The 16,414-nt window shown below is 37.3% G+C and overlaps 2 protein-coding genes across 2 annotated transcripts in view; one reads left to right on the top strand and one right to left on the bottom strand.

Moving 5' to 3' along the window:
- Positions 1–9,985, bottom strand: part of NDUFB5 (NADH dehydrogenase (ubiquinone) 1 beta subcomplex, 5, 16kDa) — a 14,012-nt gene extending 4,027 nt beyond the window's left edge. The window contains exons 1-3 of the mRNA XM_012730255.1: positions 9,834–9,985; positions 3,242–3,330; positions 122–188 (exon numbers count right to left, since the gene is read on the bottom strand). Of these exons, the coding sequence (XP_012585709.1) occupies positions 122–188; positions 3,242–3,330; positions 9,834–9,957 (280 nt within the window). The 5' untranslated portion in view covers positions 9,958–9,985. The remainder of the gene's footprint in view (positions 1–121; positions 189–3,241; positions 3,331–9,833) is intronic.
- Positions 9,986–10,153: 168 nt separating this feature from the next.
- MRPL47 (mitochondrial ribosomal protein L47) overlaps positions 10,154–16,414 on the top strand; it is a 13,397-nt gene continuing 7,136 nt past the window's right edge. The window contains exons 1-4 of the mRNA XM_012734362.1: positions 10,154–10,252; positions 12,615–12,766; positions 13,283–13,343; positions 15,700–15,796. Coding sequence (XP_012589816.1) covers positions 10,155–10,252; positions 12,615–12,766; positions 13,283–13,343; positions 15,700–15,796 — 408 coding nt within the window. The 5' untranslated portion in view covers position 10,154. The remainder of the gene's footprint in view (positions 10,253–12,614; positions 12,767–13,282; positions 13,344–15,699; positions 15,797–16,414) is intronic.

Genomic DNA, 16,414 nt, shown 5'->3' with positions numbered 1-16,414 from the left:
CTTGTGTTTATTTTATTATTTAAAGAGCTCTTCATTATAATATCCATTTTTTAAAATTAATGTACATAGGTTTTTAAAATTTACAAATTTGGTTAGGGTGGGATGGGGTGAGGGGACTTACCAATGAATACGTTCACCAGAGTTATGCCAATTGCTACTGGAATCCCAGTCAACAAAATGTAGAATTTCTGTTCAGATTAAAAAGAAAAAGTTTTCCTTTGTGAATGGGGACAACGGTAATATCTAATATGACAGATCTATTACTTTTCTATGGCTGCTATAACAGCTTACCATGAATCTAGTGGCTCAAACCAACATACACTTATTATCTTATAGTTCTGAAGGTCAGAAGTCTAAAATTAGTCCACAGTACTAAATTCCTTTTAGATGCCTACAGGGACAGTCTGTTTCCTCTCCTTTTCCAGATTCTAGAGACTGGCTACATTTCCTGGCTCAAAGCCCCTTCCTCTATCTTCAAAGTTAGCCACACACAATTGTCTCTTTTCTTTGTCCTCCTGCCCCACTCTTATAATGACTTGCATGGTTACCTTGGTTCTACCTAGATAATCAAAGCTAATCACCCTAGCTCAAAATCCTTAATCACATCTTCAATATTTCTTTCAGCCTTGAAATATAAGATTTACAGATTTCTGGGATCAGGATGTTAACACTGTTGGGGGACATTATTTAGAAACCACAATGGAGTTGTTATGAATAATAAGTATGTTGAGTACTTAGAAATATACCTGGAATATAATCACTAGTTATTATATATCAACATTATGATTATTACACAATATTCCTATTTCCTGACTCTTTTCCCACCCTCAAACTGTCATAATTATGTGATTTTTCTTGTATTTCTTAGAAAATAAATTTGCCAAATTGGAAATGCAGAGTTATTTAATTTTGTGATTGTCTTGTGCTCTAACCTTTAGATGTCTACATTTAATGCCAAAAATTAAAGAAAAAAGTAAGGATTAATTATACAAGTATATATATGTATAATATATACAATATAAATTAAGAGATCCTCTCCCCCCCCCACCCCCGTTTTTGGTGAAAGCAATATAATGAAGTCTGAAAATTTTGTACGAAGAAGTGTAAAACAGTAAGATGGTTTCAACTACTTGCTCAGGGCCAAGAAAATTAGACTCTCAACTGAGGGGATGGTGAGGAACAAGCAATACAGTTGAGAGTAAGAGAAAGTCTAGAGGACAGTCAAGGCTCAAATGGTGGGCTTGAGGATCAGTGGCAGAGACCAAGCAATCTTCCATTTTCCAACATAAATACACACAACATACTAGTTTTACCCTCTGAAAACAATATTCCTGAAAAAAAAAAAAACACAAAAATAACATGTTCTCAAATAATGAAACTTCTTATTTAGAAAAGCTATTTCATAAGTTCTTTGGTAATTTAAAGAGTATATTAGTAATACAAATTATTATTCCCAATGAATCAGCTTTCAAAGTCTTGTAGTTTGCCGATCTTTTTTTAATCTTCAAACAGGAAACACAGATTATATTTCAAAACCCTATAATCTTGAGAAGAAAGAATGGCTTAATTTTTACTCTCAATTAGCATGAATTCTTTTTTTGAGGACGAAAGGTTTACTAAGTTAGAACAATTTTCAGTAACAAGTCAGACCTTACAAAGACAGAAAGGTTGTTGGGCCAAGGACAGGCCAGGACTCAAGGACAAAAGTTTGTTGTTCCCATGGACTGGTAAACAAGAGGCCTGATGATTCTAGGCTCAGGCACCTGCTGCCAAATTTCCTTGACCTGCTGTTTTTTTTATTACTAATTTCCCCCTAGTCTGGGCATTCCCCTAAGCTATCTTTCCACAGTTTATCAACATGACTACTGTGAAAAAAAGGGGAGTTACAAACCTAGAAGATAAGAGTCATAGACCTTGAGACCAGACCAGTTCAAGCTGGAGCTGCAAATACATAGCCACCATGAAATGTTCCCATGGAGGCGGTCAGGAGCACTGAGTGCACTGGGCTGCAGCTGGTGTCCACAATTAGCAACAAGAAATGGATGTTAGTCAAGTCAGTTCTCCTTGCTTTCTGGCCAATAAAGTTTAAATCCTTTGTTCTCAAACCCCAGTCCCAAAATCTACACAGAACCTTAGCCCCAGCACCTGAGGGCATCTTTTTTATGCCAAGAGAAGACTCTCTAGAGTTCTCTTTCCTGTTCTCTTTGCTAATCAGTAAATGCTGACTCCTTGCTTGCCCTCACCAGTGTCTGGAGAGTCCTCTTTTCAATCGTGACCACAGGATCTCAAAAGGCCCTTTTAGTGCATTTGTGGCTCAATGACAGAATTCTCAAAGAGCCCTTTCCTGGGGCTTCAGAGCAGGGCCCCTCAGCCTGCCCCTCTGAATTCTAGTGGTTGGAGCAATGGACAGGTTCATTCACTCCCAGCTTATCTGCCTAGACTGTTGGAGGGTGGGACCAGATTCACAGGCCCCAGACCACTACTTATCTGATGATGCTGATTATACAATCTCAGTCTATCTCTTGAAAAATGAAGTACCCGGGTGGGGCAACTGGTTGAAGCACAGCACTGCGAAACTAGATGCAGCCATTTTAGCACAAGTTTGATCCCCTGCCAGGGGGGTGGCCCACATGGTGTGGCAGACTTCTCCTGTCTCCCCCCACCCCATCCTCCTATCAACACTGTATTTCAGTAGACCTGCCTGTTCTGCTCCCCACTGGTGAATATCTAAGTATCTGGTGAACCCTTTCACTACTCTTGTACTACTTCTGGCCTGTACCCTAGTTCCTTACGCATAAATAAATAAATCTTAAAAAAAAAAAAATGAGATGGAAAAAAAAGTACAAAATGATGTAAAAATAAACTTTTGTAAAAAAAAAAAAAAAAAAAAGGAATGGCCCTCCCTGGTGGCGCAGCAGGTTAAAGCACAGCACTAAGAAGCTAAAGCCACTTCCACATGAGCTCGATCCCCACCTGCCCGGGAGGTGACCACGTGGCACGGCAGACCTCTCCTGACCAGCCTGCTGCTCCCCTCAGCAGTGTACTTCGTCAGTCTGCTCCCCACTCTCTGGTGAATCCTCTCACTGCCCCTGCATTTTTGGCCTGTACCCCAGTTCTGTATGCACAAATAAATAAATCTTTAAAAAAAAAAAAAAAGGAAAAAAGAAGTATGAATTTACAAAACAAATCTTTTGTAAAATGAAAGACGATTTCTAAGCAAGCAAAAAAAAGTTTAGCTCACCATTAAGTGCAAAAACCGCTTATCATAGTATCCAGAAGGTTTGATGATAAACAGTCTCTTCCCATGGTCTCCACTGTGTCGGACAGGAGCTGAAAGTATTAAATTACCCTATTTTATACAGGTCACTATAATACTGTGAGATAAAAATTGTGAGATAGAAATGCAAACACATATTTAATATGAATTAAGAAAAGTCCATGCTCCCTTTATTACCAGAGGATAGGATATCTTTAAACAGAGACTGATGTACTGTTCTCAACTACAATTCCCCATTTTTTTTAATAATAAAAATTATCTAGATAATTGTTTGAATTTGTTTCAGGAGAAGGCAGAGAGGGCAGATATATTTGATAGGCTTTTTTTTTTTTTTTTTACTGAGGTATACTTGTCCTGTAACATTGGATTAGTTCAAGGGTACAATATAATGATTCTATATTGGTATACACTGCAAAATGATCATCAAAATAAGCTACCAACCACCACCATATACAGTTATAAACAAATTTTTTTTTCTGGGGAGGAGGGGAAAGAATCAGAAATTTTAAGATTTACTCTCTTATTAACTTTCAAAGATGCTACAGAATATTTATGAACTATTGTCACCTTGCAGTATGTCATTTCTCAAAGCCTTGATGACTGGAAGTTTGTGCCTTTTGACCCATTCACACCCCACCCACCATTTCATATGATGTGTCAATAAACATTAGGAACTTGATGCAAAATAGATGGAGAGAGATTTATTTAACACTTATCAGCTGGAATTTGAAAGTATTACAAAAGTAAACACACTGGCATACTCTAGTAAAACCCCTTTCTAAGTCATTTCTGATTGCTAATATCCTCCTCTTGACATTATTCCCTAGATGGTATTTAAGAAAACCTTTTTAGAGAGAAACTGAGACCATACTATTTCTTTTTGGAAGACTGGAAGGATTACTACAAATGCTCTAAACCCTTTCCCCAAACTGAGAAGGACCTGTTTCTGAGAAACCAAAAGTCACTGTGTGTCTGCCAGTAACTGTATTCAAGGAATCCACTGCACATGCAAGTCACTGCAGAATAAAAACTGTAGTCTCCCAAGAAAGGAATTTCAGTCATAACAGATGTCAGAAAGATTGGTATTCTTTGTCAAGTTAAATTCTCTGGAATGCTCCCCTCTCCTGAAATCTATTCTTTAGGTCCAGATGACATTTTTCTGTTCTAAGAAACCAGCATTTTCCCCAACCTAGATGAGATCTCTCCTACCTATGAACTGATATATACTGCAGAAATGTGTGTACCCGCTTTCACTGTCCCCCCTGCCCCCCATGTAAACTAAACGTGTTAAAGGTAAGAACTGTCTTCTACATTTCAGTATCACCTGTAGCAGCTTGCAATGAATTTAAGAGGTTAATTCACAAAAGAAATAGAAGTTGGCATGACTTTACTAAGTAAATTTATATTACCAAGCTCTCTAAAACAACATAATTTGATAAATATTATGGTAAATAATTTGGTAAATATATTTTAGGAAATCATTTGAAAGATAAAATGCAATTTTTTGAGGACTAGATGAAAAAAAACTGGGCTAGATAATAATACATATCACTCATCAATTCAATAAATATTTTAAAAACTGGGCTAGATAATAATACATATCTCTCATCAATTCAATAAATATTTAAGTATCTATTCTGTACAGGTCTTGTGCATACAGTCCAAGAGAGATCTAGATGCTGCTGAAAGAAAAAGACACTTAATAAAAAGATGTTTATGGGGCCCTCCCTGGTGGCACAGCGGGTTAAAGCACAGCACTACGAAGCTAATGCCACTTCAGCTTGAGTTCAATCCCAGCCCCAGAGGTGACCCACATGGCACAGCAGACCTCTCCTGACCTGCCCACTGCTCCCCTCAGCAGTGTACTTCGTCAGTCAGCCTGTTCTGCTCCCCACTCTGTCTCTGGTGAATCCAGAGAAAAAACAAGGTGTAGTGTCATAAAGAAAGGCGCAAGAAGTTCCATTCAGACAAGATAAGAGAGGCAGTAAGGCTGGGTGTGTGGTAGGTAGGTGCATTATAAAATGAGGGAATTGGAACTGGTAACTGATTACATCTAAAAGGTGTGGATTAATTACTGTAGTAACCTGCTAAAAGGTTCTCTTGAAAACCCAGCTGGGTTCAAGATTTCTATGAAAACCTGGATGAGGTGGAGATGTCATTCCTGACAAAGACACAAAACTACTGCTATAAGAGCTACTACTACACTGATGATGAAATGCCACCCCCCCCAAATCTTCATACACATTATAGAAGTCTGAATCTAAAAAAGATTAAACATAATAAATGGAAAGTCCTGCTTGGACCCCCCCAAAATTTAACCAACTTAAGAAAAGTCACTGGTGTGATAAGTTTACTTAAAAAGCCAAAGGTAAATCAATATTAATCTGATGTACTAGAAGTACAGGGTCAAAACAGAGATGCCCTCACCGTCATCTCCTATCATCTCCACACAGAAGTATGCCCCAGAATACCCTTTCAGAAGGACAATCTGGAAGAAGTCCTAACTCAGGTCCCAGGATGGCAACCAACTTGAAAACTGACATATTGAAACTGTAAGCACTCAAGTGATTGGCCTACAAAAAAAGGAATCTGGCCAGAGACCAGAGATATTTCTTTAAATAACTGAAGGACTGTCCCATGACAAAGGGCTTATGCTACTGTGTGCTGAGCTGAAGGGAAGAACTTGGATCAATGTGTGAAGGAGTAATTTTCAGCTTAATTCAAGAAAAACATTTCTACCCGATACTATGATTAAAAATAAAACTGGACTGCCCTCCCAACAAGTTATTGCCTGCCCATTACAAGTTATTCATTATCAGTAACAGGGTGCAACACAGACTGACATACTAAGGAGGAAGTAGGCCTGAGGGTCTTCTAAAGTCCTTTCCCTCAAAGAATCTGAATATATGGCCTCTTTTAGAGTAAAAGGGCCAAAGCTTTCCAACTATCAATTTCAGTGGTTTCCTTCCAGTTCCCAGAATTGTTGGCTGCCTTCAGGTATCTGCACTTTTCCCTTTGTTTCAAAGTTTTCCTCGGCCTCTTTGAATGGCTGTCTCTGTACCACATCCTTCAAGACTACTGACAAATCTACCTCCTCAAAGTCATCTTCACTGACTAACCTATCCAAAGTTGCTTCCCATGTATTCTCTTTAATACCATTTGACTATTATCCCCTTTAGAACAAAGAGCATTATGAACCCAATTATTTTGTTAAAAGTCCACCAGGTCAGACAATGTCTTATTAATGCTTATTTCCAGTATCCTTTGGTGTCTGTCATATGTTAGTTACTCCATAAATATGGAATTTACATTTCTTGAGTAAATTAAATATTCCTTAGTTCCCAAGTGTAAATTACTCATTAGACAATATACTCCTGGCTTTTCCTTTCAATCAGAGAGAAGTCAGATGGACAGACAGACAGACATACACATACACAATGTACCCATCTACACATGATGCAAAAAGAAAACCATAAAGATATATGGATTAAACTTTATGTGGCCTCAGGAGCACTGATTATGATCATCACTATTAATAGATATGTGAAGTGTTAACAAACAAAAAAAGGGCTGACAGAAAGCTTGGTCTGGCTGTATTCTAATACTACTAATGCAGCTAGTACTGTTGCTTTTTTACCTATAACTGCCATGTGATTAAATAGCAGTGATTGATGTCATTGAATGTGCTAAATAACTGTTACTACTACAAATCACTTTAAAGCACATTTCATAGCACCAAAGTCTTTTAAAATATTCTGCACTTCCGTGATTTCCTATTGATGGACTATAGACAGCTGTTTACACTGAAAATATCAGGGTAAACTGCTTACCATCAGGTGGACTGCAAAGATTTCTGAAACTTAGGCCCTTCTACCACCAAAAAGATACTTTTGATCACTCTCTGGCATTTCTCAGCTGTTGTTTATTATATGGAATTAAGGTTTCAATGACCATTTTGTAAAATAAAATAATTTGAGTTTTGTCAACTGTGATATTTGTAAGCTTCAAATAAGATAGCAGATTTTTTGTGCTTCCAAGACAATCAAAAATTGGTGATTTTCTTTCCCTCAGACTATTCCCAGTTAATAGCACCACCAACTCAATTACAATATACACCTCAGTCATCTTCCTTGCACTTATTCTTCATTCATCAGTTGTCACTTCTTGTGTTTCCAAATTTAAATTCTCCATTTCTTTTTATGCCCTCTTTACCTCACTAGCTAAAGTATTCAAAATATCGTAGAATCGACCTGATACTAAAACAAACTGCTAATGTTTCTTTTCTGCTAAAACTCTCTCCGCTGCCTGTAAAACGGTTAAGATTCTCTCTGATTTTATATTCAGTTGTTCTCCTCCCTCAATTTGGTCCCAATTCCCTTTTTGCAGCCTTCTCTCTCCATCACCTATCAATTTCAAAATCCTCAAATTCAGTCATATGTGAAAACTCATCCTTTACTTTTCTGCCAATTGCAATTGTTAAGATCACCCCTGGAATCCAGTTAAAATGTTCCACCTTCAGTGTATGAATTAACTCCACACCTCTTTGTTTATATATCTACTTTTAATATTCAGCTCAACTTTTTACCATATGAGAAAATACACTTAAATACTTAAATGCTTGCTTTTACTAAGTCTTTTCAGTGAAAATGAATGAAGACAGCATGATAGTAAGAAAGATGTGGCCCCAGGGTCCTGTGGAAGGTTAATGCTAGGTGTTAATAGATTTTCCCACCTTTCACAAAAAGCTTATGAAACAGATAAAAAAAAATTTTCTGTAGTTCTAATGGTAAGAGAAGTTCACTTCAAGATGACAATTCTAGAAATATGCAAAATTATGTAGAAATACATTTCAGAGTTATAAATACTTGTCAATAGAAAAGGGTTTGTTTTATTTCCCAGTCAAGTAAAGATTATGATCATCACTATTAATAGATATGTAAAGTGTTAACAAACAAAAAAAGTAAAGAATATAAGCACCAGAATACATATTTTAAAAAAAGAACTGCAAAGTCTATAATTACATGCATCCACTTAGCCTACAAGATGTGATATCGGAAGGTCACAAAACTACTGAACTCTGGGGACAGGATTTGATCACAGTTTGCCCGGCTCCAGAAGAAACAAAATAAGATGAGGCTCTCTACTCTATCAGAGCTTACATGTACAACAACACACAGAAGAAAATCTTTCACTTGCAGCGACAAAGATTCACATTCAAAATACTTTTGAAATCAGGTACACAAACAAAATACAGTGAGTTATTACCTTCCTGCTCCGCTTTTCAAAGGGCAGACTACCTGTAATGATCTTACAGTCTAAGAATGGGAAATATTGTATAAAGAGGAACTACGGGTGAAATTTTACCTGTTTACCTCCAGCTAGCCATGATTAAATGCCAGCCAAAGAAGTATTTGAATGAGAGGGTATTTATAATAACAAAAGATTTAAAAAGAGGTTTTTTAAAAAAATAATGTTAATCCATATAGTCTTACAAGTACAAATTCCTGCTGGAAATTTGAATACCACTTATTTTTACAGAAAGTCTCTGTCCATACCACCTCATCATGTGAACTGACATAAAACTATATTGGGAGACAATGGAATAGCACAAAAAAATATTTTGAAGTTGGAGGTGATCTTTTTGGCTTCAGAGTAAATTTCACTTCCTTTCTATTTTCCTGTCTATTTGCATTGGACAGCTTACAGTATATCTTTGATCAAGAAAAGGAATACCTTTAAAAACTCAGAATGGTGCTTGGCACGAATGCTCAATAAATGTTATTGTCATGAAATTTAGCACAGTAGTATATTGTTTCTGTGGTAATTAAGTCAACTTCTTCATCTGTAAAATGGGGATAACACTGCACTCAGCAGAGTTCTTGAAAGACAACACAAAGCACATCCTTAAAATTCAACCCATTGTCCCCTGCAAGAGCTACCAAGATCCCTCCCCATAACCGCACGGTGATGTTTTTAGGGTTTAGGCACTTTTCCTTATGGGCTCTTCCTTTATACGAAAATGTCAAAAATCCCATTTCATAACTGTGTCAATATAAGACGAATACAATCCAGTCTGGATTTATTATCACTTATTCATTAACACTACAGCCTTTCTTTTCCTGACTTTAAATAAACTTTTCTCTTGTGCCCTTTAAAAACTTACTGTGCCTATCTGTTTTAACGCAGAGTTTCCCCGTCTGCCTGAGAGCTTTGCCTCTCAGGGTTCTACCTGCGCAGCTAGAAACCCAGTGCAGGTGGAACGTAGAAATAACCCAGTGCTGAGAATTCTATGTCTTTCTAACCCCCAGCTTCACTTGCATATTCGTACCAAATTAGGTAGCTGAGGGCAAAGTGCGTCACAAATACTAATTATAACTTAAACGCTTTCGATCTAATTAAGAAAACCCTCAATTTCCTCACAGATCCCATGCTCTGCTCTCTTCTCAAGCCCCAAACATTCAATCTCTCCCGGATCCCACCAAGGTCACCCGGGAAAGTCCTCCATCTCCTAGCCCGCTGCCCCTGCACGCACTTTCTGCCAAAGCCAGCAACTCACCGACAGCCTTCGGAAAGCCACGAGTGAGGAAGCCCCCAAATCCAAGCTTAGGGCCGAGTCGGCGGCCTGACAATGCAGCCAGAGCAGTGGCCGAAGCCCGCTGCAATAAACTCATGGCCGCCATGACTACTACGGGCAATAGGAAAAAGGGGGGCGAATAACGGAAGCCGAGTGAGCCAATTATCAATAAGGGTGAAGGCGGGAGGTGGCCATATTGAATGAGGGCAAATCCTGTTCCAGGTCTCTCTAGCAATCAGTGTGAGACACGGGAAGTGATGTCATTATTAGCGGAAACGCGGTTTGATTACTTATGCGAAAAAAATGGCTGCCGCCAGTTTGGCCATTCTTTGCAGCAAGCTCTCCACTTCTCTGAAGATTTCTAGGTCGTTAGTAAGCCTTCAGGTCCCCGGTGGCACAGGGTGAGTGATTTCAAGTAATGTGAGGAGTAAATATTGGCCATCTCTCCAGTTCTGGGCTTTATGGGTTTACCTAGATGCTGAGAATAGCTCGGAATGGAAAGGCAGGTATGGCCGAGCAGCATTCCACCTCGGTTAGGAGTGCCTGACCTTGGAGAACTTGCCCACCTCAGACATTTCCACTCCTTCTTACAACACCCTTTGCCGCCTACTGTAAACCTGTAGTGCAGGGAGTCTATAGATTTCCAGTATTTGCTACATTAAGCTTAGAGGTACAGAAGCATCCTATTACGCTGGGTGGAGAGAACTTCTCTTTAGAGCTTTTGGCCATGGACCTGCACTCTGTCAGGAGCCTTTGTACTTCCAGACTCTACCACTAGATATTATTCCGTAAATGTTAAGTGAGTAAACGAATGTAGGTTATTAAATAAACGAAAAGTCGCCCTGAAGGGTGAGAAAAGAACATCCTACACGTGATGAATAATGATACTGGTTATTTCTGTGGAAGCACAGCCGGTCTTATGGAATTTTTTTCTTTTTTGTTTAGTGTGTATGGTTTCCTCTTATTTATTGGCAGTTGTGCGTAAGGAGTTGATTTTTATAAATTGTTGGATATGTCAGATTTTTAAAGGTGATATAATTTACCAGGTGTAGTTAATAAAGGTAATTCTGCTCTTGATTTCAACACAATTATTGAGCATTGATTAACTGTCTCGTCCGCTTACTTGTCCTTTTTCCTTAAACATTTTGGTTTAGATTTTTATTATTATAAAATGAAACCTGTCAATTTGCAGACACTGGAAAATAGGGTAAAATATTTTGAATAAGAAAGTAAAAGTTATAATTCTACCCCTTGAAGATAAACAGATTTTCTTCCATTTAAAAAAAAATGTATCTATACACATACATGTAATCTTAAAGTAAAATCATCATAACATTTACTTAGGCATTTTTATGCTCTACTGTTGTTTCCCCAGCTTTTTATTTTTAAAAATGTCAAACCAATAGAAAAAGCCTTATGTGTAGGAAAAACATATGTACTCTTCATTGAGATTAACCATTTGTTAACATATTGTCACATTTTCTTTTTATATCCAAGCTTTTTTCCTGCACTACTTGGGGCATGTCAGAATTGCAAACATGACAACTCAATATACATGTTCTAGGAAAAAGAAAACTGTCTTATAACTGCAAACACACAATGATCCAATTAGGATATTTAATATCAGTAATAAGACTGCACTGCTATTATGTAGTGTGTAGTCCAATTTCAAATCTTAATTGTTTTGGTAATTTTATTTTCCTTTTTATTCAGGATCTAACCAAGGGTATTTTATTGCATGTCACATCTCTTTCATGTCCTTTAATTCAGAAAGTGTTTCTTTCATGACATTGCAGTTTTTGGTAAGATCAACCTTTTTTAGATTATTTCTTCAATTTGATTTGTCTGATTGTTTTTTCATGATTAGATTTAGGTTAAGTTTTTTTGTTAGGCATATGGCACTTATGATACACTTCACTGACACAACTCATGGTTTTCCTTTAAATTATTCCTCAGATCTTTAGGTATGCTCTTTGAAAATGTGACTTTTAAATAACTAATAATTTATCATACAGATGCACACTAGTTGCACATTTACATTGTCAACTTTTTTTTTTTTTAAGATTTATATTTATTCATACAGAACTGGGGTACAGGCCAGAGATGCGGAGGGTGAGAGGATTCACCAGAGACAGAGTGGGGTGCAGAACAGGCAGATCGATGAAGTACACTGCTGAGGGGAGCAACGGGCGGGTCAGGAGAGGTCTGCCACGCCATGTGGTCTCCTCCGGGCAGGCGGGAATCGAACTCATGCGGAAGTGGCTTAAGCTTCTTTGTGCAGTGCTTTAACCCGCTGCACCACCAGGGAGGGCCTATCAACTTTTTTATATTGTATGTAATGCTTTAATACATTTTAACTTTTAAATTCCTGTCTGTGATAATTTCTTTGAGGTTTTCAGAGGAGGAATTACTGGGTTAAGGGGGAAGTATTTTGAGCCTGTGATACATGTTGCAAAATTAACCTTCAGATTGTTTTTATCTGCTCATATATCCTCCGGCAGTGTTACCTTAAAAATATAATATATATAATTATTTAATATATTTCAAAATTATGAGAATATATTATGCTCTGAGATTATAGGGTAGTAACATCTACAATATAATGTGAAAATAATTTCTAAGGCACTTTACATATTGTAAAATATAATTTTTCCTGTGCAGAAACCCTGAGTAGGATTTTTAGTATTATAGATGAGGAAAGGTTCTACTTATTGCTTATAAAATTCAGATGTTATAAAATTCTGACTTGTTTATGTATTTCAGTTGCAGGTTTTCTCTTAGTTTGTTACCTAAGAACACGACTGATATTCCATCTTTTAACCAGTGTAGATTACTTCATACCACATTGTCAAGGAAAGGACTAGAAGAATTTTTTGATGACCCAAAGAACTGGGGGCAAGAAAAAGTGAAATCTGGTGAGAAATTGGGTTCGTCAATATTGAAAATAATTTATTGAATCTTGCAACCTTTTGGAATTAGCCAGTTTGAGAATTATTTAGGTGTTTCCTTTTTTTTTTATTTCCCTTGGGAATGTCTAGTAGAGAAAATTAAAAGGATAATCTAACATTAGTGTTAGTTGTTCCTTGGTTGACAAGAAGTTTAGAAGAGACACAGATTAAAATTATTAAGTGAAGTGAGGTTTGGGGTGTGTTTTAGATTTCATTTTTTAGACATAATTAAAAATTAAAATTGTATAATTTTTATATTAGTGTGAAAATTTGTAGTAATATTTTGAATATTACTGCTAGCATCAGTATTTTCTCATGTTATCTAGTATGACTCCAATTTAGTCACAATTACATATATACTATATAGCTATAATAAAACTATTACTCATTTTACAGATAAACAGTTTTAGTGAGATTAAGTAACCTGCCAAAGGATACATAACTAGGAAATTATTTCATCTTATGAACTTACCATTTTAATAGGAGCTTCATGGACCTGTCAGCAATTGAGGAACAAGAGCAATGAAGATTTACATAAACTTTGGTAAGTATTCTAAGTACATTAGCATCAAGGTGTTTGAAACAGTTACAGTGTATAACAATAAGTATGAAACATGTCTCTGATGTAAGAAATTGAAGTGTTTTGTCTTACAGTGCTGTGAATGATATATGTGATAATTAAAATCATAGATTTTTATAAGTTAAGAAAGATAAGATTTTGTTTAGATAAATGTTAGAATTCTTAAGTTGTTACAGGTTTAGAAATTTTAACTATTACTAACCATACTAGTATCTTTATATCAACAGTGTCAGCAAACTGGTAAAATGAAATGTGGAATAAATAGCTGTCACATTTAGACCTTTCTCCTATTACCTTTGCATGTCTGGGATCTTTAACTTAAATGCTTTGGGAAAGTATATTGGAGGGTGTATCTGGTTGGTAATCTAGGTAGATTTTTCAGCTAGGTTCTCCTGGTAGAGAGGGTGATAAGATTTAAGACAAGCTTATATTTTTAATTGACTATAATTAGCCAACTTATATGTTTTGTTTGGACTCTACTATGTTTGCATTTTGGTACGTTTACACAAAAGTAGGGATTTCTGGTTGTTCTTGAATAATCAAACTTGTCATCTGGCAACAGTGGCACTGTAGTTCTCCATGTAACTGCTTAACGGGGCTTTTTGATCAATTTACTTCTGGTCAGTAAGATACTGGAAGGCCTGGGTCTTGCTGTTGACATCTGACATAGGAGATAGTCTTGTGAGGCTGAACTGTTAAATCTGTGTAATCTGCTGCAGATTCAGTGAGTGTGAGAGACTTTGAGAAGTGGTATTAGAAAAGACATGCATTTTCTCTCAGAGGGGAAAGGTGTCCTATTTGGAGCCAGAAATATTATGAGTAAAATAGAGATTCATTATAGAAAAACAAGTTGTATGAATGCACTATGACTGTGCCTTATCTGTAAGGGATGCTTAGGACTGTTGCATTATTCGTTGTGGGTAAAAGCAAATGCTGTGGCCCTCCCTGGTGGCGCAGCAGGTTAAAGCACAGCACTAAGAAGCTTAAGCCATTTCCTCATGAGTTCGATCCCCGCCTCCCCCAGAGGAGCTCCACATGGCGGGGCAGACCTCTCCTGACCCGCCCGCCCGCTGCTCCCCTCAGCAGTGTAATTAGTAGACCTTGCCTGTTCTGCTCCCCACTCTGTCTCTGGTGAATCCTCTCGCCCTCCGCATCTCTGGCCTGTACCCCAGTTCTATATGAATAAATAAATAAATCTTTAAAAAAAAAAAAAAGCAAATGCTGTTTACTCCTCCCAAAATTGTCTTTCACAGTGTAAAGTACCCAAATTCCTTTGTCTCATTTTTAGTCCCTTCCACATTTGCTTTTTTTTTTCTTCTAGCTCTGATTCTTAAACCGGTCTATCACAAAACTGACCCCTACATCAGTTTTGCCATTTTAGTACATTTTGATTATGTTGCCTTCCTTCTTTACTAATCTCATGTCTGTGAAGCTTTCCTTGGTTATCTTAGCTAGAAGAGATGTCTCATCTCTCCCATCTCTCCCACTTAATTCTTGTGATATTTATTATTGTTTTTTTTATTAAAGATTTGTTTATTTATGCATACATAACTGGGGTACAAGCCAGAGGTGCAGGGGCGGTGAGAGGCTTCACCATAGTCAGAGTGGGGAGCAAAACAGGCAGATCAATAAAGTACACTGCTGAGGGGAGCAGCAAGTGAGTGAGGAGAGGACTGCTGTGTCTGTGGGTCACTTCTGGGGCCAGGGATGGAACTCACACTGAAGCAGCTGCGGTTGGCTTGCACTACTGCATCCTAACCCATTGTGCCACTGGGGAGGGCCCTGTTTATTATTCTTTATCCCACATCACAATTTACTTTCAGAGGCAGCAAAGGTAGAATAGGTTTTTATACACAGGGAGTCTGGTTTGTACCTGAATTAGTTGTATGTCCTGAAATACCTTATTTCTCTCGCAGCCTGGTTCCTTCATTTAGAAAGTGGAAGTAGTACCAACTTCAAAGGGTTTTTGAGAATTAAATGAAATACTGTATTTGAAGAACTTAACACATTGCCTGGCATATAACAAGCACTCTATAAATGTAGCTTTCATCTTCTCTGTAGTTGGAATGTGCTAAGGCTAAGTTTTATGTTTTTTTGTAAATCTTCTGGCACTCAGTAGAATATGTGACATATTGAAAATTTTTTGAACAAGTCAATAAGCATAACTACAGTTCTCTTTAAAGGAAGAGTCTTTGTAATGGTGTTCTATATGTCACAATTTCTGAAGGATTGTTGAATACAGATCATTAACTTTGATGACAAAAGTCACAACTTTATTAATATAATCACAAAATCGCAAGCTTTTTATTCTTTGATGTAGGTATGTGCTACTGAAAGAAAGGAACATGCTCCTAACTCTAGAGCAGGAGGCCAAGAGGCAGAGTTTGCCAATGCCAAGTCCGGAGAGGTTGGAAAAGGTAAACTTTTGGGGAGACCGGAGACTGTTGTGTGTTGGATAAAACTCCTTTTAAGTGTGTATGTGATCCTGCATTTCTTGTCAAGTAGATTACTTGTATTCTGGTTCTGTTTCATTGGTAGTAAACTTTAGAGTTGTACAACTACTGATTTTAGAACAGTTCCATAATACCAAAATGACATGTCATGTCATTCTATAGTCATTTCCCATTCCTACCTGTAGCTTCAGTGTATGTGTGGACATATGGTTTTATTTCTCTTTGGTAGAGACCTAGGAGTGACACTGCTGGATGGCATGGTAAATCTACGCTTAACATTTTAAGAAATTACCAAATTTGTTTTTCTTTGGTAAGGCAACAAATAAACTTTATTAAATTCTTTTTTTCCAGATGGACTGTTTTCAAAAGAGTATATAGATCTTAAAACCACCTGGCAATGTCCTAACAAATTGAGTATGTATTTATTGTAATAGACCACCATCTTTCAGCAAGCAAAACACTCAATTTGACTAGGACATCATCCAGTGAATTAGGATGCAATTAAAAGTTTGGAGAGGGGCAGCAGTGTACTTCGTTGGTCTGCCTGTCCTGCTCCCCAGTCTGTCTCTGGTGAATCCTCTC

Source organism: Condylura cristata, unplaced genomic scaffold (genome assembly GCF_000260355.1).
Source record: "Condylura cristata isolate star-nosed mole 26May11 unplaced genomic scaffold, ConCri1.0 scaffold00003, whole genome shotgun sequence".
NCBI classification, from domain to species: Eukaryota; Metazoa; Chordata; class Mammalia; order Eulipotyphla; family Talpidae; genus Condylura; species Condylura cristata.
The sequence above is the reverse complement of the archived record's forward strand: the minus strand, read 5'-3'. Positions and strand labels throughout refer to the sequence as shown.